Source organism: Astyanax mexicanus, chromosome 5, assembly GCF_023375975.1.
Source record: "Astyanax mexicanus isolate ESR-SI-001 chromosome 5, AstMex3_surface, whole genome shotgun sequence".
Lineage (NCBI taxonomy): Eukaryota > Metazoa > Chordata > Actinopteri > Characiformes > Acestrorhamphidae > Astyanax > Astyanax mexicanus.
The window spans coordinates 48,721,731-48,741,864 of record NC_064412.1 but is presented as its reverse complement, the minus strand read 5'-3'; the positions used below and the strand labels follow the sequence as shown (position 1 = coordinate 48,741,864).

At 41.5% G+C, this 20,134-nt stretch overlaps 1 protein-coding gene across 1 annotated transcript in view; it reads left to right on the top strand.

Annotated features, from left to right (window-relative positions):
• crocc2 (ciliary rootlet coiled-coil, rootletin family member 2) overlaps positions 1 to 20,134 on the top strand; it is a 126,616-nt gene that overhangs the window by 37,267 nt on the left and 69,215 nt on the right. The window contains exons 4-8 of the mRNA XM_049479621.1: positions 7,798 to 7,965; positions 9,043 to 9,126; positions 9,237 to 9,343; positions 13,248 to 13,392; positions 19,727 to 19,833. Of these exons, the coding sequence (XP_049335578.1) occupies positions 7,798 to 7,965; positions 9,043 to 9,126; positions 9,237 to 9,343; positions 13,248 to 13,392; positions 19,727 to 19,833 (611 nt within the window). The remainder of the gene's footprint in view (positions 1 to 7,797; positions 7,966 to 9,042; positions 9,127 to 9,236; positions 9,344 to 13,247; positions 13,393 to 19,726; positions 19,834 to 20,134) is intronic.

Below are 20,134 nucleotides of genomic sequence, written 5' to 3'. Positions count from 1 at the left end.
GATCAGATTAATCAGAGTGTGGCTAATGACTCAGCCTATTCTAAAGGAGAGCGCCAGAAGGTAACATAGACACGGTGGCACCCTGAAACACTGGCATCAATCGTGTGATCATGTGCCGTGACAAGACAACAGCACCAGCATCTCAGTAAAGCTTAGATCGGGCCCAAAAAATCCGACCCGACCCAGCCCGAACCATGAACTGACAAATGAGCCCGAGCCCGACCGAATCCGCCCCATAAACTGTCTGTTTTCGGGCTGTTTGAATGAGCGAAATATGAGAATTAGGTTAATTAACACTGTAACATAGAAGCATAGAACTATTATTTAATAAAAAATATTTTTAAGAACAGCTACACACAGTGCTGCAAGTCAAACGCGGAGGCGTTCACGTGCGCCCAGAGCTACATGATTACATTTTTCATTTTTATCATAGTTTAATTTCATTTTGTTTTTATTTTTTCTCCTACAGTTCAGTTCAAGTTTTAATTTGTTTTTAGGGTGGGCTTGCTAGTTTTTATTAGTTTTCACAAATATCATCAGAGAGATCAATCTAAGAAACCAGAAAGACAAAGAGAAAGAGTGAGAGATTTGCGTGTTCTGGTGTATGAGCTGTTCACTGGTAAATGTTCTCATATACTGTATCTCCTGTTTCTCTTTCATCTGCCTCGCGCTCATATTGTAATCCCATACATTACTCTGCAGTTTCTCTGTGTTTTCTGTTGTATTTTGCGGTTAGCACAAGCGCTTTAAACAAGAACAAACGCCACGGATCACGACTGTGCCGAATCCGACTCCCTGCTGAATCCGACTCCGCTTCGCGAACAGAATCGGCACAACACCGCCCGCTGTACAACTCCGCTGTACAACAGCGCTTATAAATAAATTAAACACGAAAATGAGGGTGTTCTATCAGTAATTTCAGTTCGTTTGAGTTAGTTTTATAAACACACAATACAGTTTGAGTTAGTTCTGTTTTTTCCTTTTAATTACCGTTTTTATTAGATTCAGTTAACACAAATGTTTTTTCACTTTCAGTTTTCGCTATTTCGTTAGAATTAGAAAGGAATGAGGTGGGAAATCTCGACTTTGGGTCGGTCCTCGGGTCAGATCGGGTTCGGGAAAAGAATCTAAGCTCTACATCTCAGTTTAATACAGTTACATATGTCCATGAAACCTTAGATCTTCTGCTTTTATATGACTCTACCAATACAGTATGTTGGTACAATACAGTACTGTTCAAAAGTTGAGATGTATGAAGCAGGATAATCGTGATGTGAACAGGTTACTGCTTAGTCCTGGCTAGTCGTGATGCTAACAGCTGGCCTAAGCTGGGCTTAAAAGCTAGAAGAATCTGCATTGCAGAGTTTGCTGTCATTCACAGTGTTACTGCAGCTCTTTCAATGTGTCTATTGTGAGAACTTGGTTTGAGATAGCGATAAAAATATGATTTATCTTACAGCCTTAACCTAGAGTTTGCGTGGGTTGACTGTTACTTTGTCCTTGAACACCGACTGAGCTGTTAAGCATAGCCCCTTGATCCTCTGTGCTTGTCCATGGAGATGCCACATGCTCCCAATGAATCAAATCAAATGCCACATTTTAGTTGAATAGTTGAGTAGTTTTCTCACCCTTACGTAAAAAAGAGTGGCTACAGTCCCAGCGCTAAGCTACAAGCTTTTTGACTGCACTGACTTAATGGTTTTGCATGCCCCTGAAAACCTGAAATCCACGTCCCTGCGAAGACTAATGCTAACACAAACCCTTTTAATGCTTTTATGCCGCTGCTCAAAGCCTGCTGGATCAGGGCTGCGCGGCAGCAGTGACCCCATGCAGCTTTAAAACAGCGCAATAAAAGTGCTGAACTTGTGCGAGTGCATGTGCGAGCGAGAGTGCCATTTATTTTATGTTTTCGAATCAAACAAACCCAGTCGCCTCTCAGCGGGCCGCAGCAACAAATTGCCAATAATTGCGCCAAAATAGTTGCAAAGACGATAATCGATAGTGTTGGACGCAGCTGTTTCCAGCAGGGCTTTTAAACACAGCTGTTCTCTCTCTCACTCTCTCTCTCTCTCTCATTCGCACTTTCTCTCTCTCTCTCTCTCTCACTCTCTCGCTTGTCCTCTGCCCGTGTTTTCCGCTCCTCGCTCGCTCCCAAAAAACTGTCACCTTAACAACGGACTGTAAAACAGGCCTCCGCTCCCTCGTGAGCCCTGAACCCCAAAACCGCCCAGAGCCGGGTGCACGATCACCCCGCTTTGTAGTGTGTGGAATAAAAGGCCTCAGAACGCCTGTTTAAAAAATGTTTTATTAAGGTTCGGGAAGCCCTTGGCTCCAGGCGGGAACAGGGGGACTATTGTCCCAGCCCCTTACTGAGACTGCAGCACGGCTTAACAGCACGAGATCAGGCTCTGAGTGTGTGTATAAGCCTGTGTGTATGTGTGTGTGTGTGTGTGTGATTTTTTTTTGTCTCGGTATACTTTTAGGAATCAGATGTCCTCACAAGGATAGCAGTTTATGACATGTTTGGTCGTGGAAGGACATATATAGTTTCTCAATACTGTATAGATGTTCATAAAACAGACCATCAATTCATTATTATTAGTTGTAACATGTTCATTTTGTGTTTAGGCCCCGCCCACTCTAAAGCAGTGTTCTACTCTGTTGTTACATCCCGCTCTTCTGATTGGATAAAACTTGGTAAACTTTTCTTTTACTCAGATTTTATAAATATGATAGTATGTTATTTGCTATGCTATGACTGTTTTTATTAGATTTAAACAATCACAATATGCCTTCTTGCTTACAGTATCTCAATATATTGAATATTAATATACCACAGTTAATTCCGACCCTGCAATGTAACTGGCTGAGAGACGTTTTAAGAGTGCCGTTATCAGTAGGGCTGGACCCGAATATTCGGGTATTCGGATATTCGTTCGTTGAGTAGGTATTCGGTTTTTAATTTTGGTATTCGGATATTCGTTTTTTTTCTCCTTTCCAGAGTTCCACCTCACTCTAACCACTTCTGTTTTCGCGGGTCCCGTCAGAATATCTTGCGCGCGGGACAGAACTGAACTGTTATTGGCTGGAGCGGGAGTTTAATCCAGACGATGCGGGAGCAAATTAATAAATAGTTAAGAAAACTGTAATAATTGTAAAAAAAAAAAAAAACTAAAGAAAACTCTCAACGCGCAGGATGGACCGACACACACACGCACACACCGATGGTGTTTGGACTGGGGTAAGGAACGGGACCGCACTATTCAGCGCTGCTGTTTTAATAAATATATAAGTAAATTTGAAGCATTAAATGTAGTTTATTTAATTTATATTAGGAACGTGGGGCGGGAGCGGCAGAAATGTGTATGTGGCGGGCGGGCGCGGGATTAAAAGAAGCAATTTTTTTGCGGAGCGGTAACGAGACAGAAACGCGGGAGCGTGGAAGAGTGGGTTTAAAAATCAGTCTCGCGCAGACCTCTATTATACATGATAAAAAAAAATGCAGGCTCTTCGAAACTGATTTATATAATAAAACGTAAGGGGTAATGTGGCAACAGTAGGGGCTAAATCGGTTACAAAAGCCTGGCCTACAAAAATGATGTCTGAACGAATTTCCTCTTATCTAATATAATTTAAAATGGTTTAAAAATATAAAATAATTTCTAAGCAAACGAAATATTTAATATTGAGCTTATAGCCCAAGTGCAAAAATACAAAATCAGTAATACGGCTATGCCCTGCACAATCCTTAAACCGAAATAGACCAAGTACAATAACCTCATTAACAATGACTTTCCTCTACTCTAATATAATTTAACATGGTTTAAAAATATAAATTAATTTCTAAACAAACGAAATATTTAATATTGAGCTTATAGCCCAAGTGCAAAAATACAAAATCAGTAATATGCCCTGCACAATCCTTTAACCGAAATAGACCAAGTACAGTTTACAATGACTGTCCTCTAATATAATTAACAATGTTTAAGAATATAAAATACTTCCTGAACAAACGTTTTTTTGTTTGTTTTTTTAAGCAAATAGCCTAAGTGTGAAAACACAAACAGCAATTTACTGGGCTGGCTTGCACAGCGGAGAAACCGTGCAGCAGCCTCCTAGCCTGCTTACGCAGCGGATAAGCCGCGGTGTGGGGCAGCAGAAATTCCGGGATGAAAACACAAAGAAATCTGGGCTAAAAACACAGAAAAAATATGGGATGAAAACACAAAAATATGGGGGATAAAAACACCAAAAATCCGGGGTGAATATGTCTCGTCGGTCAGAGCAAATTGAACATTTTTCAGTGGATTAAAGGGGCCGTGATTTGCTTTTTTTTATTTATTTTTTTTACCTCTTTTTTTAAAAACGAATATTCGAATATTCGCTTCGAATCAGTGCCGAATATCCGGAGCTCAAAAAACGCTATTCGGGCCAGCCCTAGTTATCAGCTGGTAATGCACTGTAACCGAAGCTCTCCATGTATTACTCCGCCACATACAGGTAACCTAGCAACAATGCAGCGCTTACCAGCAAAACAGCGCAGCTACAAACAGAGCAGCAGTGAAACTATTTTTACTCGCAAGGTGTAACCAGACAGATCGTATTTAACTCAAAATATTTCAATAAACAGTGATAATTGAACTATGCTATAGTTCCCTGTGGTCTCGAGCCTACAACAGCAGCACAACAGTGCCAATATCACACGTTATAGCACTTCCTTTTCGTGTGTGTATTATTGCTTAAATAACCCCTGTATCGTATTATCAGATTTTTAATAGAGATCCAGCAAATCAATTTATTTGACCGAATAATAAATAATAATAAAAAAAAAATATATATATATATATATAAATATATAAATATATATATTTATATATATATATATATATATATATATATATATATATATATATATATATATATATATATTATATAATATCAATATATTATATTTATATATATATATATATATATATATATATATATATATATATATATATATGTATATACAAAATATGTTTTTTTTTTACCGGTTTTTACTAAACAATTTAAATCAAATGTATTTTGATCTTTTTTTGTAAACAAAAAGAATGACAAAACTACAATTTAAAAGTGTTTTTATTAAACATATTATATAACAAAATATAATTTTTTTCTAATCAGACATACCAACAAGGTATAGTACATTTAACTTAGCAGTGCTTTTGAGATAATATTTTTTAACAGCTAGCTAGCTAGCTATACCAGCAGTGCTGTTATCATCATAAATGATCCCAGAAGTGCTAATTTCATAATACAATTACCACAGCAGTGCTACTCAGTGATACACTGAGATACATGTGAAACAACAGTCAGTCTTTTGATAAACAAAGTTAGCTAGCTAGCTAAGTTAGCTCAGCTTATTATTTTATTGTCATAGCAAGCCCTGTACAGTACTTTTGACCTGGAAAACAGACAGTTTGTAAAGAGATAGTAAACTAATAGTAAACTAATAGTAAACCCATGTTGAGCATCATACATAACTCTTATAAGAGTAGAGAGTAAAAGATGAACTTCAACTTGCGGTTTCTCTGCTCCTCAGTGCCGGATCTCTCCCTCACTCCCTGCATTGCTGCTACTTAAAAAAAGTCCTGTCTTTACAGGGAACTTTGATATGACTTGAAACAATAGTTGTGTACTTATTCGGCTGAACATGGAAGCACTTTTTTGCAGTTTTCTGAAGAATATCACAACTCTTTTTTTACAAAGCTGCTTTTTTAATTTAAACAAAAAAGTGTACAATCGTTTAGGCTAATATTTGTTACTGAGGTCAGGGTTATGGTTAGGGTTAGGTGTAGTGTTGATTAACTACAGTAATCATTAGGTCAATGGAAAGTCCCTACAAGTATAGTAAGACAAACGTGTGTGTGTGTGTATGTGTGTGTTTGTGTGTGTGTATGCGTGTGTGTTAAGAGGGGCGCCACTGTCAGTCTGTGATTGTGGGTGATGTTAGATGGTTCAGTGTGCATGTATAGTATGTATGTTTGGTGTTCTTATAGAGGGAGCTCTCTCTCTCTCTCTCTCTCTCTAGTTCTCTCTCTATGTCTCTCGCCCTCACTCGCTCTCTCCCACTGTTCTGTTGTAGCCAGCTGGGACAGCTTGTTGATGTGTTTTGGGAAACATGTGGTTTGTGTTACTGGGGACTGGGTGTCTGGCACCAGGCTGGGGATTTGGGAATGGGCGTGGGGGTGTGGAGTGTGTGTGTGTTTTGGAAGGGGGGTGTTTGGAGGGGCATCAGGGTTGGGGAGGTTAAAGAACCAAAGCCTGGAAGTGAAGAAGGACAGGAGCAGAGACTGATTCCCAAAAGATCATTCCCTCTGGATGGGCCAGCTCAATTTACTCTCTACTTGGACAAACAAAAAAATCAACGTTTTAATGTACAACTCAAAAAAGCTGAGCCAATATGGACGATGCAAATAAAAATAAAATACAAGAAATGTAATATTTTTTCTTTCAGCTACTGTATGTGAACTTGATTATTAATGTACATATATTGCAGTCAAGAACCTGTACCCTTTTTCCACAGCCCTGCCTTTCTAATGTGTGCAACATGTGGTTTTGCATTGTCTTGTTGAAAAAGGCATGAATATATTTAGAAAAGATGTAAATGTTGCTCTAGGATCTATGACACATACTTTTCTGCATTAATGCTGCATCACAGAAGTGTACCGATATAATCATGACTCTTTTGGACTTGTTGCTGATAACAGTCTGGATGGTCCAGTACGCCTTAGTTCCGTATTCTACCATGTCCATTTCTGTCCAAAAGAAATTTGAACACTGATTTACTACTGAATTAATACATTGGGTTTCCACTGTGTGATGGTCCATCCTAAGTTCCAAAGTTGAGTAGAGAAGTGGGCGGAGCTTCTGGACATGGTGAACATAAGGTTTGTGTTGTGTACAGTAAAGTTGTAAGTGGTATTAGTGAATATAGTAACTCTGTATTGTAGTAGAGAAGTGGGCGGAGCTTCTGAACATGGTGAACTTAAGGCTTGTGTTGTGTACAGTAAAGTTGTAAGTGGAATTAATGAATATAGTAACTCTGTATTGCAGAGAAGTGGGCGGAGCTTCTGGACATGGTGAACATAAGGCTTGTGTAGTGTACAGTAAAGTTGTAAGTGGTGTTAGTGAATATAGTAACTCTGTATTGTAGTAGAGAAGTGGGCGGAGCTTCTGGACATGGTGAACACAAGGCTTGTGTTGTGTACAGTAAAGTTGTAAGTGGTGTTAGTGAATATAGTAACTCTGTATTGTAGTAGAGAAGTGGGCGGAGCTTCTGGACATGGTGAACATAATGCTTGTGTTGGGTACAGTAAAGTTGTAAGTGGTATTAGTGAATATAGTAACTCTGTATTGTAGAGATTGTTGGTGATGAAGGTTAGTACAGTAATCTCTTGTTTATGTGGTTTTATCAGATATTGTTGAATGATGGTTCTTCGAAGATACGGAAATACAGGGGTTCAGCTTTAGGCTTGTGCTCTTACCCTTTACACATTAAAATTCTTATATTATGGGATATAGAGAGATAAATATGTAAATACCTTCCAGTCTTTCTTAGAGGAACATCATTTTCTCACACATTTGTTACAAACTGGAGATACTCTGCTCATCTTTACTTGTCAGAGACTCTTCGGCGGATACTGCTTTTGTATCAAAGCATGATTAAAAACACCTGCATACATATACTGTATATAAAACTTTATTAATGTGTGTGTGTGTGTGTGTTTGTGTGTGTGTGTGTTTGTATGTGAGCAGCTAGAGCAGATGCTGGCTGCGCAGTCTGGAGATTCGGATCAGGACAGTGTGTATGGTGGTGAGCAGCAGCGGCTGCGGGACGAGAGCCGGGCCTACAGACTCAAACTGCAGGCCTACCAGGACAGCCAGCACAGACAGGCCCAGCTGGTGCACAAACTACAGACCAAGGTCCAGCACTGTTACACTCACATGCCAAAAGTCACGGGACAGCAGTGTGTAAACTGATCATAAAGTGTTACATCAGAGGATGACTCAGAAATACCCACAATTGTATAACTGTATTAGTATCTTGTGAGTGAGGTACATTGAACACTGGCCACTGTGCTCATAGTAAGGCCAGGTGAATTATGGGAGTTGTAGTGAGGTCTGATCTATGGTGGGTGCAGATGGATGGGACGTTCCATTTCTGAAGTTAAAACCTCCCTCTATCCACAGTGTCACATGTGTAATGAGAATACACCATACATGGCTAATATTACCCCCCACAGTGGACAGTGCAGTGGGGGACAATGATGGTGACTGGCTGTGTCTGACTTAAATTATATGTGTGACCAGACAAACAACATCATATACACATTCAGTGCAGGAGGCCATAGCAATACCATAGCAACCACCTAGCAACCACTTAGAAACTACATAGCAACCAACACGGATACTATAGCAACCCCTTAGCAACCACCTAGAAACCACTTAGCAACCACCACTGACACCATAGAAACTCCATAGCAACCACTTAGCAACACCATAGCAACCACCATGGATACCATAGCAACACCTTAGCACCCACCAGGCAACACCTTAGCAACGACCTTAGCAACCGCCTAGCAACCACTTAGCACCCACTACGGACATTGTAAAAACACCATAGCAACCACCTAACAACACCATAGCAAGCACCAGGCAACACCTTAGCAAACACCTTAGCAACCACCAGGCAGCACCTTTGCAGTCAACTTAGTAACCGCCTAGCAACCACTTAGCACCCACTACAGACATTGTAAAAACACCATAGCAACAACCTAGCAACACCAAAGCAACCACCATGGACACCATAGCAACACCATAGCACCCACCATGCAACACCTTAGCAATCACCTTAGCAACCACCAGGCAACACCTTAGCAATCACCTTAGCAACCGCCTAGCAACCACTTAGCAACACCATAGAACCCACCATCGCAAACGGTGGGAACCATTTTTGCTGCGCAGCCATCTTATAGAAGTTATCTGTATCTATTTCGTAAGGTTCTGCAGTATAAGAAGAGATGTGGAGAGATGGAGCAGCAGGTGCTGGAGAAAACCTCAGAGCTGGAGAAACTGCGGCTTTCGGTAAGTTCATCTGTCAGATATCCCAGTTACAATAAGCATGTGGTACAATCTCTGTTTTTACCTCTCAGTGTGTGTGTGTGTGTCTGTACGTGTGTGTGTGTGTGATGTAGTTGCAGACTCACCTGGACTCATCTGCTCACCGGTTTCAGCTTTCAGAACAGGAGCACAGCCTGGATGCCCAGAGCAAACTCGCCCTGCTGGAGGAGGAGCGAAGACGGTGGGCAAATAACACACTTAGTGAAACACAGACACACCTTACCTTGCATGTTCAGGCAAACTTGATTCAATGTTCTGTTACTATGAATAGATCTGTATGCTTTATAAAACCATGATTCCCCAATCCCTGTCTTAATCCGGACTTTTCCTTGTGTGCATCTAGCTAATTTCTTCTAGCTATTTGAGATTAGTAGGATCTAACAAGTATAAAACAAAATGTTGTATTTGTACAGAAAGTCATGAGAGTCCAGAGATGCGCTGAACCCTTAAAATAGCAATTGACCAAAGTCTGAGCGCACTTGGCTCTTAAAGGGATTGGCAAGTAAAATGATTTATTTCACATTGCGTCCAAAACACACCCGTGATTAATTAGAATTAGTAATTTTGTTTGCTTTTTGTGCATTTCAAACTAGAGGTTGGACCGGGCCCGACCCAACCCGAACCATAAACTGTCATTATGAGCCCAAGCCTGACCCGACCCGACCCAACCCATAAACTGGCTGTTTTTGGGCTGTTTGGATGACCGAAATATGATCAGAATTATGTTAATTAACACTGTAACATAGAAGCATAGAACTATTATTTAATTTAAATGATTTTTAAGAACAGCTACACACAGTGCTGCAAGTCAAACGCAGAGGAGTTCACGTGCGAGAGAGAGAGAGAGAGAGAGAGAGATTTGCGTGTTCTGGTTTATGAGCTACTCACAGGTAAATGTTCTCACACACTGTATCTCCTGTTTCTTTTTTATCTCCTTGTGCTCATATTCTAATCCCATACATAATTCTGCAGCTTCCTCAGTGTTTTCTGTCGTATTTTGTGGCTAGCGCAAGCGCTTACAACTAACACCGCAAGATGCCGCCGTGCTGCAGCTGTTGTGTCGAATCCGACTACCTGCTGAATCCGACACCCGCTTCGTGGACAGAATCGGCACAACACCCCCCGCTGTACAACTGCGGTACTGAAAACAGCGATTGTAAATAAATTATTTTTTTCACTTTCAGTTTTCGTTATTTGGTTCGTTTTCATTAACAATAATAATTGGTTACTTAGCAACATTGTAATTATCACACCAGAGCTTTATTTAAAAATAAAAAAATATAATTAAAAAACAGATGCCTACATCTGAGACTTTTTTCTGGAGCCCGACCCGACCCGGACCGAGGAATGTGGTGGGAAATCTCGGCTCGAACCGACCCGATTTCAGGTTGGGCCTCGGGTCAGGTCGGGTTCGGGCATACAATCTAAGCTCTATTTCAAACCATGCAAGGTGTACTTTTCCCGTCATTGTGATAGCAAAGACACACTGACAAACCCTAAATCAAGCTGCACAGTGCGTGGTTGAGAGCTCACTTATATATCGCTAAAACAGGTGCTGAGAAGCAGAAATGTAATTTCCACAAATAAGGACGCAGGGTCTCCAAAGGTTAACATTCAGCAGCATTGCGCTTCTCTAAGCAGCTGGCATTCATCTGTTCAACTGCTCAACTAGTGAATTTGTGCGTCTATAAATGTTTTTATTTTACTAAGTATTTAAGGTAACTGTTCCGCTGGTGTGCAATGGTTTGATATGGCCTTGCAAATATAATCATCAGGCCATGCATTTGGCCCTTCCAAATCTCAGCGCTGTGATTATGGGTTGGCTAAGCCTGGAAGCTGAGCAGCAGGCACTGACAGTGATTGTGTGAGCAACGCAGTAAAAGCCAGAGCAAGAGCAAGGCACCCGGGCGGGCCAGCGTTGGCGCTGTAATTGCTTCAATTAAAGGTGAGTAGCACAGTAAATCAGCTCTCTTTAAAGGCTGCCTTGGGGAGCTCAAGCTGGCTCCACCATGAGCTGCCATAGGAGCTGGCACTGTCCCACAAACAGAGCAGAGAGTCTGACAGATGCTCGGATGCCCAGTGTTCTTTCCCCGTGAAGACTTCCTTCATATACAGTAGAATGAAAACAGGACATTGTCTTTCTTTGAGGTTTTCAGTCTCATTTACCCAAACTAGTACAGTAGTACAGTTTCTCTCTTACTTATTCTCTCCGAATCTCTCTCTCTTTTCTCTCTTTCTCTAGGGTTGTGTCCCATGACTTTTGCCATGCCCCACACAATCTAGAGAATGCTGCAGTGACCTCCTGCATTGAATGTGGATGTGTTGCTTGTCTGTTATCACGGACAATTCCAGCTAGGCGCTGCCAAACACCATCATTACCACCCACTGCACTGTCCACTGTGGGTGGTAATATTAGCTTTTGATGGTGTATTCCTGGTTCACTTTAAACACACTTTTCAGAAATGGAATGTCCCATTCATCTGCACCTACTGTAGATCAGACCTCACTCCAACTCCCATAATTCACCTGGTCTTACCATGAGCACACTGACTGGTGTTCAATCAACCTCTTTTACAAGATAACATCTCACAACATTTTTATTCCAAAGATCTTTGACATTTTTGATCAGAATACAGTACATACTGTATATATACTTTTTCAGTGGTGTGCAGTAAGGCCCTTGCAAACCTTCAGAGAAGGGGTGGCAGTAGGTGCATGTAAATCATTACATAATATTTAATCAGGAAATATATATTATAGTTATTGCATGTGTAAGTTGCTATATGGCGCATATCTAAATGACAGCAACACTAACCAATCAAAACTGCTTTTTAAAATGGCTTATGGCACTTCTACAGATTTTTTGAAGGGTGTAGTAATGAGGCTATTAGCAAAGTCAAAGGGCAATCTAACCAATCAGATTCATGATTTTCTCTACGGGGGTGGGGACATGGCTGTCTAACCCTTTTACAGTGTTCTGATGAAGGGGCTACGCATTGGTTAGTGGTAAAATGGAGAGCATGCTGGATTAGTTAAATAGTTAGCTAACTATCATGGAATTGTGTCATATCTTTAATGTGAAACTAATTCACAAACATAGGTCACATGACTGGTGAGTTTTTGTGTGTACTTAATGTTTTGGCTGCCCTAGCCCTGGTACTGTAGGCACACAAATGAGTTATCTTTGTTGGACGGCTGTACTTGTAGACATTGATTGTTGTGGTCTATTTTCCATGGTACTTTTGTCGTTTATAGCTTATATAAGTTCAAGTCAAGACAGAGAATATGTAGTTTTTGTAATATTCATCTATGTTTAGGTCGGCGGGGGTGGGGGGTGGTTGGGTGGTGTTGCAGAAGGGGTACCCACTATATTAACTGCATGCCACTGTACTTTTTACATTGATTACAATGAACAAGAGCATTACGGAGGTCAAAATGTTGGCTGATGATCACCACCCTACCTCATCCTAACTCGCCAAAAGTATTGGATGGAGCTCCATCATTCCAGTGAACACAGTTCCGCTGCTCCACAGCTCAAAACTGGGGGCTTTGTACCCCCTACAGCCCATGCCTGGCATTAGATTAGGCAAGACGCCAATAGATAGTGTGTTTTTCTGCTCCAGGGAGTCCTATTTTATTGGCTGTACTTCTCTAAGTTCTCTAAGTAATACATTTCCCAATCTCTTTCTCTCTCTTTTCTCTCTGTTGTTCACTATTTGTTCTCTTTTCTCTGACATGCTACTTCACTGGCGCTGCACGCTGTTTGGAACTGGGCGTCGGCTGCCGTGGATGATGTAAACATTGCTGTAAATGACTTGAGGAGCAAATCTGCTGGCAATTAGGCCGGAGTTGACATGGACTTTGTAAAACTGTCACGCTGGTTCCCCTCCTTAAGCGTGGCTGGCACTGCTAGATGTGAAGCCCGTCTTTACAAGCTTATAAACATAGGAGTGATATAGAGGGGTGGGGGAGAGTTGGGTTGGGGGGGGGTGTTATGGAAAGCATTTGGTACAGTGTTAGTAGGTGAAACAGTGCCAGCCTGGCAGAATTTGGCTCATTCTGAAGTGGTTCTGTATGTTTTGCAGGTGCTCTGGCCTGACCAAGGTCAACGCTCTGCTCCGAGAGCAACTGGAGCAGGCCAACGAAGCCAACCAGGCCCTTACAGAGAGCCTCCACGAGGCCCAGGAGGAGGCAGAGCAGAGGGACATACGACTGAGAAGGGAACAAGAGGTGAGTAACCTGCTGGAGCTTCTAGCCTGGATACAAGATGATGAGATATGGTCGGGGTTGGAAAATGAAACTGAAACACCTGGTTTTAGACCACAATAATTTATTGTCCCGACGGACAGTTCTGGTGGAAACAGGAGAGTTGAGGTTCACATTGAATTCTGCCATGATTTGGGCCGCCGTGGTTTTATGTTTTCTGGATACAATCCGGGTTAGCCCCCGGAACATCCCTTTCAGACAGCTTCCTCTTACAGCGTCCACAGTTAATCCTGTTGGATGTGGTTGGTACTTCTTGGTGGTTTGCTGACATTAACCTGGATACCGTGGTTCTTGATATGTCACAAAGACTTGCTGTCTTGGTCACAGATGCGCCAGCAAGACGTGCACCAACAATTTGTCCTCTTTTGAACTCTGGTATGTCACCCATAATGTTGTGTGCATTGCAATATTTTGAGCAGAACTGTGCTCTTACCCTGCTAATTAAACCTTCATACTCTGCTCTTACTGGTGCAATGTGCAATTAATGAAGATTGGCCAACAGGCTGGTCAAATTTAGCCATGAAACCTCCCACACTAAAATGACAGGTGTTTCAGTTTCATTGTCCAACCCCTGTATTACTGAACTGTTAGTTTTTCATATTTCTTCTAGGGGGAGCGACCAGCTGTCGCTCCACAGCAAAGGCAGATGTGAAAAGCTTACCATGAGGTTTTAAAAACGTAACCTTAACTCTCCTCAGATCCCAAACAGAACCTGGATTCATTGTTAAATGGGATATATCCAAGTCCAGGAGCAGCCCAGGTTTCTTGAACACGTCACCATTGCAAATGAAGGTGATAGTTGCTGGGTGATGGATGGCCTAGATGGTGGAAAATTAGTCGAAATAACCCTTAAATTCCTCTCAGTCCAGTGATGTGCCCCTCCAAATATCTATTAACTGTAATTTAAGTCTTCAATTGCTTCATAGAAGAATATCTAACATTCAATGATTTCTCACCTAGAGGGACACTACTCAAAACAGTCTTTTATAGGGCTGTTTTAGGGAAACACTTTACGCCCTATATTGTGGAAAATTCAAGTGTCTAAACAGGCCACACCTGTACCTTATTTACAGGCATATTACAGGGGTTGGACAATGAAACTGAAACACCTGTCATTTTAGTGTGGGAGGTTTCATGGCTAAATTGGAGCAGCCTGGTGGACAATCTTCATTAATTGCACATTGCACCAGTAAGAGCAGAGTGTGAGGGTTCAATAAGCAGGGTAAGAGCACAGTTTTGATCAAAATATTGCAATGTACACAACATTAAGGGTGACATACCTGCATTGGCGTAGGAACCGGGGGGGATATTAGACACAGGTGGATTTGTCCCCCCCAAAAATTATACCGTTTCGCTTAGCTCAGATGTACTTTTAATGAGGAGACAGACCGGACCAATCACGGAGCCGGTTCAGGAATTAGGTTCCACCTCTCAGGAGAAACAGCCAATCAGCTTGCTGTTTTTGCGGCCCACGGAGGAGTCAGCGTGCTGGTATGGGAAGCCCCTCCCTCGTGGTGAGATTTAGCAGCGGGATTGGGCCGTAGCTGATGTTAAACCGGATCTGGATATACGGTGATTTTTGTAAAAGAAAGGTAATTAACATAGCTAACCATGTAAACTGTGATGAGATGTTTCGGATAGCTGGTTAAAAATACTCGTTCTGAATCAAAACACAGTATGATTAATAAACTGCAGCTGTCTATAGCTATAATGAACGAAAATTAATTGGCTGTACATAGAGGATAGCCTGAATTTAGCAGAGTACTTTATGTATGTAGTTTAAAGCAGTTTCTTAGCCCTGGTCTCTGCCCTAAAATTGTGTGTTTTACACTAGATACAACTGATTAGCTAATAAACAGTCCTTTACTGAGTTTACCTGTTAAAATCCCTTAGCCCCCTATGGAGCCTATATCAATCATTACGTATATCCAGCAGTGTGTTAGACACATTATACCACGACTTACTTTATTAAGTGCATTTAAGCAGAGAAACCTGTAGAATATGCAGAACACTGGGAGTAGAAACACTGATCTAACCTGACTTCTGTTCATTTGTAGTTCACAGTACGACCACAGTAAGACCACATGTCCTGACGTTTGAATTAACTTGTGCCAAAAATATGTATGAAACATAAAGTGACATTCTTTTTCATAAAAGGACATCTTAAGAAGGGCTCTCAGTAGAAAAAAAATAAAACCGCAGGACCCAAAGTTTATTTTAAAAAGAGTGGAGAAAATGTAAATATACAACAGAATTGACATACAATACACAATAATAATAATAATAATAATAATAATAATAATAATAATAATAATAACCAAATCTGTTATATTATTTTAAATATAGTGATAATGATTTAGTTTTGTCATGTATATAATTCAGACATTGCATGCATAATTTTTTCTAACAACAGTAAATGTAATGTGGAGTAACATGTTTAGGTTGTAAAATCACCTTTTCTTGGATGTAACTAATAATAAACAGAATACAGAAAAAAAGGATTATTTGTGATTAAACGTTATTCCACAAATGTTGTTCTAGGAAACTATAGGGTGGGCTTGGTTTCACATTAGCAAATGTGTCCCCACCAATTTCAAACCTGCTCCTACGCCCTTGCATACCAGAATTCAAAAGAGGACAAATTGTTGGTGCACGTCTTGCTGGCGCATCTGTGACCAAGACAGCAAGTCTTTGTGATGCATCAAGAGCCACGGTATCCAGGGTAATGTCAGCATACCACCAAGAAGGACGAACCACATCCAACAGGATTAACTGTGGACGCTGTAAGAGGAAGCTGTCTGAAAGGGATGTTCGGGTGCTAACCGGGATTGTATCCAAAAAACATAAAACCACGGCTGATCAAATCACGACAGAATTCAATGTGCACCTCAACTCTCCTGTTTCCACCAGAACTGTCTGTCGGGACAATAAATTATTGTGGTCTAAAACCAGGTGTTTCAGTTTCATTGTCCAACCCCTGTATGTTAAACTTTAACCAGACTTTCTATTAAGGAGCTGGCAAGATAAAATTCTGCTAATATCCGGTAAAACTGACCTGGACACCCATACTGCTATTCCGGGTAGCGTCCGGAAAAAGCTCTGGGTTGCGTACATGTGTAAAAGTGTCTAAAGTCAGACAGAACGGGCGAGAGAGGAAGGACAGATCTGCTTTGTATGTTTTTTATCCCAATCCGCACAGTTCAAGGAAAATCTTTCCTCAATCCAACCCAATGAAACTCAACTCTGGAACTTGTGGAATTCTAGCCTGGTCCCTGTTTTGTCAGTCTGGACACTGTCTTTGTTTTAAATCATTGTTGTGATTTTCTCAGCTGTTGTTTCCTGTGAAAACATTCCAGCCGTTTGGAAAAAAAAGTAAAGAGAGAGAGAGAGAAAGTAAAAGAGAGAGAGAGAGAGGGAGAGAGAGAGAGAGAGAGAGAGAGAGAGCGCAAGATTTCATTGCAGTGAGCAAACATCTGGCAAGATTAAGTAGCTCATGTTGCATTCAGCCACATACAGTGTATTTTACTGTACACGTGTGTGTGCTTTTCAGTGGGTGTGTGGATATACATGTGTGAGTCTCTAACAGAATGAGGGAATATGAGAGAGAACGTAAGTATCAGGATAGAACCAGTCAAACCATAGAAACCACGGCTTCTTATTCAGTGTTTTTTCTTTATTAATATTATTTTATACATTGTAGATCAGAGGTGTCCAAACTTTTTTTGTTGGGGGCCAGAAGGAGAAATATATTTGAAGTGACGGGCCAAAGACTCTATAATAAAACAAAAAATAAAATATACCACTTTAAATAATACATTTTACTGATTACTTTCATATACACACCATTTTACTTGACTTACTGTCTTTATCTTTGACAGTGTTGTGTAATCTAAGATTTTTCAAATTGATTTTAATTTAATGATGCCTCTTAATATAAAACTCCTTAATTACAGCAACTTTTAGACTCTTTGGCCCGTTTTTCTGCGCTAGAAATGTGCACCCTCTCCGCTTTTAGACTCTTTTGCCCCGTTTTTTCTGTGCTAGAAATGCTCACGCTCTCCGCTTTTAGACTCTTTTGCCAAATTTTTCTGTGCTAGAAATGCGCACTCTCTCTGCTTTTAGACTCTTTGGCCCGTTTTTTGCGCTAGAAATGCGCACTCTCTCCTCTTTTAGACTCTTTGGCCCGTTTTTTTCGCTAGAAATGCGTACTCTCTCCACTTTTAGACTCATTGGCCCGTTTTTCTGCGCTAGAAATGCGCACTCTCTCCGCTTTTAGACTCTTTGGTCCGGTTTTCTGCGCTAGAAATGCGCACCCTCTCCACTTTTAGACTTTTTGGCCTGTTTTTTGCGCTAGAAATGCGCACTCTCTCCGCTTTTAGACTCTTTTGCCCGTTTTTTTGCGCTAGAAATGCCCACCCTCTCCGCTTTTAGACTCTTTGGCCCGTTTTTTGCGCTAGAAATGCGCACTCTCTCCGCTTTTAGACTCTTTGGTCCGGTTTTCTGCGCTAGAAATGCGCACCCTCTCCACTTTTAGACTTTTTGGCCCGTTTTTTGCGCTAGAAATGCGCACTCTCTCCGCTTTTAGACTCATTGGCCCGTTTTTCTGCGCTAGAAATGCGTACTCTCTCCACTTTTAGACTCATTGGCCCGTTTTTCTGCGCTAGAAATGCGCACTCTCTCCGCTTTTAGACTCTTTGGCCCGTTTTTCTTCGCTAGAAATGCGCACCCTCTCCACTTTTAGACTCTTTTGCCCCGTTTTTTCTGTGCTAGAATTGCGCACCCTCTCCGCTTTTAGACTCTTTTGCCCCGTTTTTTCTGTGCTAGAAATGCTCACGCTCTCCGCTTTTAGACTCTTTTGCCACATTTTTCTGTGCTAGAAATGCGCACTCTCTCTGCTTTTAGACTCTTTGGCCCGTTTTTTGCGCTAGAAATGCGCACTCTCTCATCTTTTAGACTCTTTGGCCCGTTTTTTTTCGCTAGAAATGCCCGCAGGCCGTAGTTTGGACACCCCTGTTGTAGACTATTAATAAAGATATCATATTTATATTTAAGGAACAAGAATTAAATTATGCAGTACAAAAAATGTGAAACAAACCAAAATATGTTTTCCATTTTAGATTCTACCAAATTGTGCCGTTTCTTTATAATGCACCCCAGATTAATGCAAAATGCAGCATGTACAGTAGTTATGTCCTATTAGATAGATATATTAATAATTAATGTGGTCTGACTACACACAAAGTCTGATTACACACAAGCGAGAGTAAAAGTGCTTGCTCCACTGCTCTAAATAAAATTCTCTCAGCGCACACATTTGGATAGTGTACCTCTTGGTGAGAAATCGATAACTGCCAAATCTATTACTTTTTCCAGCTGGCATTTTTCAGCAGGATAATGCTCACCCCCACACAGCAAGAGTTTCTTGTAAATGTCTTCACCAGATTGCAACCTTGTCCTGCCAGGATGCCAGACTTATCACCAATCGAGCATTTATTACCAGATTTGGCAACTTATGAGTGCTATAAACTTCTCCTTTCACTATAATATTACTATACTATTTTGGTTGAGTGAGTAGATAGATATACAGTGGTGTGAGAAAGTATTTTTTGTTGTTTTTGCATTTTTATAATATCAATATCAATTTTTAAACTATGCTTTCATTTACTGGGGGGGGGGGGGGAACTATCCAAACCAATCTAGCCCTGTGTGAAAAACCTGTTAGTGACCTCAAGCTCAGGCGTACTTGGGTTCTGTACAATGATCCAGAGCACACAAAAAATCCTCTGAACTCTGAATGGCTTAAAATGAAAAAATCTAAATAAAGGTTTTGGGGTGGCCTAGTCAAAGTCTGATTGAGATGCTGTGGATGATCTTAAACAGGAGGTTCATGCTCGAAAACCCTCCAATGTGTCTGAATTAAAACAATTCTTCCTTTGGTACAAGAAGAGTGGAACAACATTCCACTCCCCAGAGATGTGAAAGACTTGTTGCCAGTTATCAGTAAAGCTTGATTGCAGTTGTTGCCCCCAAGGGTGGCAAAACCAAGTTTTTAGGTTTAGGGGCAAACAATTTTTCACACAGGGCTAGATTGATTTGGTTATATATAGTATTTATGTATATATTGAGAGAGTCCACATGGAATATAAATGCAAAAATGCATGAATGGAACCTATCTCTGGCCCCTACACATGACTTCCAATACTAAATCTGCTGACCATATGATGATCCCCCAACAAACCCATCCACCCCCGACTCTCTCTGATTCCCAGTTTCTCTGTTCCTCTATTTTTTCCCCCAGATGAGTGCCTCCAGGCTGGGCCGCGAGCAGGCCCGCGTCAGAGCCCTGTGGCGCCAGGCGGCTTCCCTGCGCAGCACCTTTACCCAGCTCAGGGCTTTCGCTGACAGGTGAGTGTGGCACGCTGCCAGAACCGCTCTGCTCTGTCACTGCGGCTCAGGGCCCATAACCGCTTCCTGGACCCCCTCCCCAACGCCCCTCAGCGACCTGGCCCACGATCAAAGCCGGGGAGGTCACCGGGGGTCTCCAACCCCCCGTCTCAGCTCTCGGGTTCTCCTGGGAGAAGGGATGGCTGGATTGCCCCGCGGGCCAGCGCTCGGCCATCCATCAGAACTGAGCCGGACGAGGACTTGGCCCGCGTCGTGCGTAAACGCTGTGATCATTGTCGAGTAATTTGCCATAATGCGGATT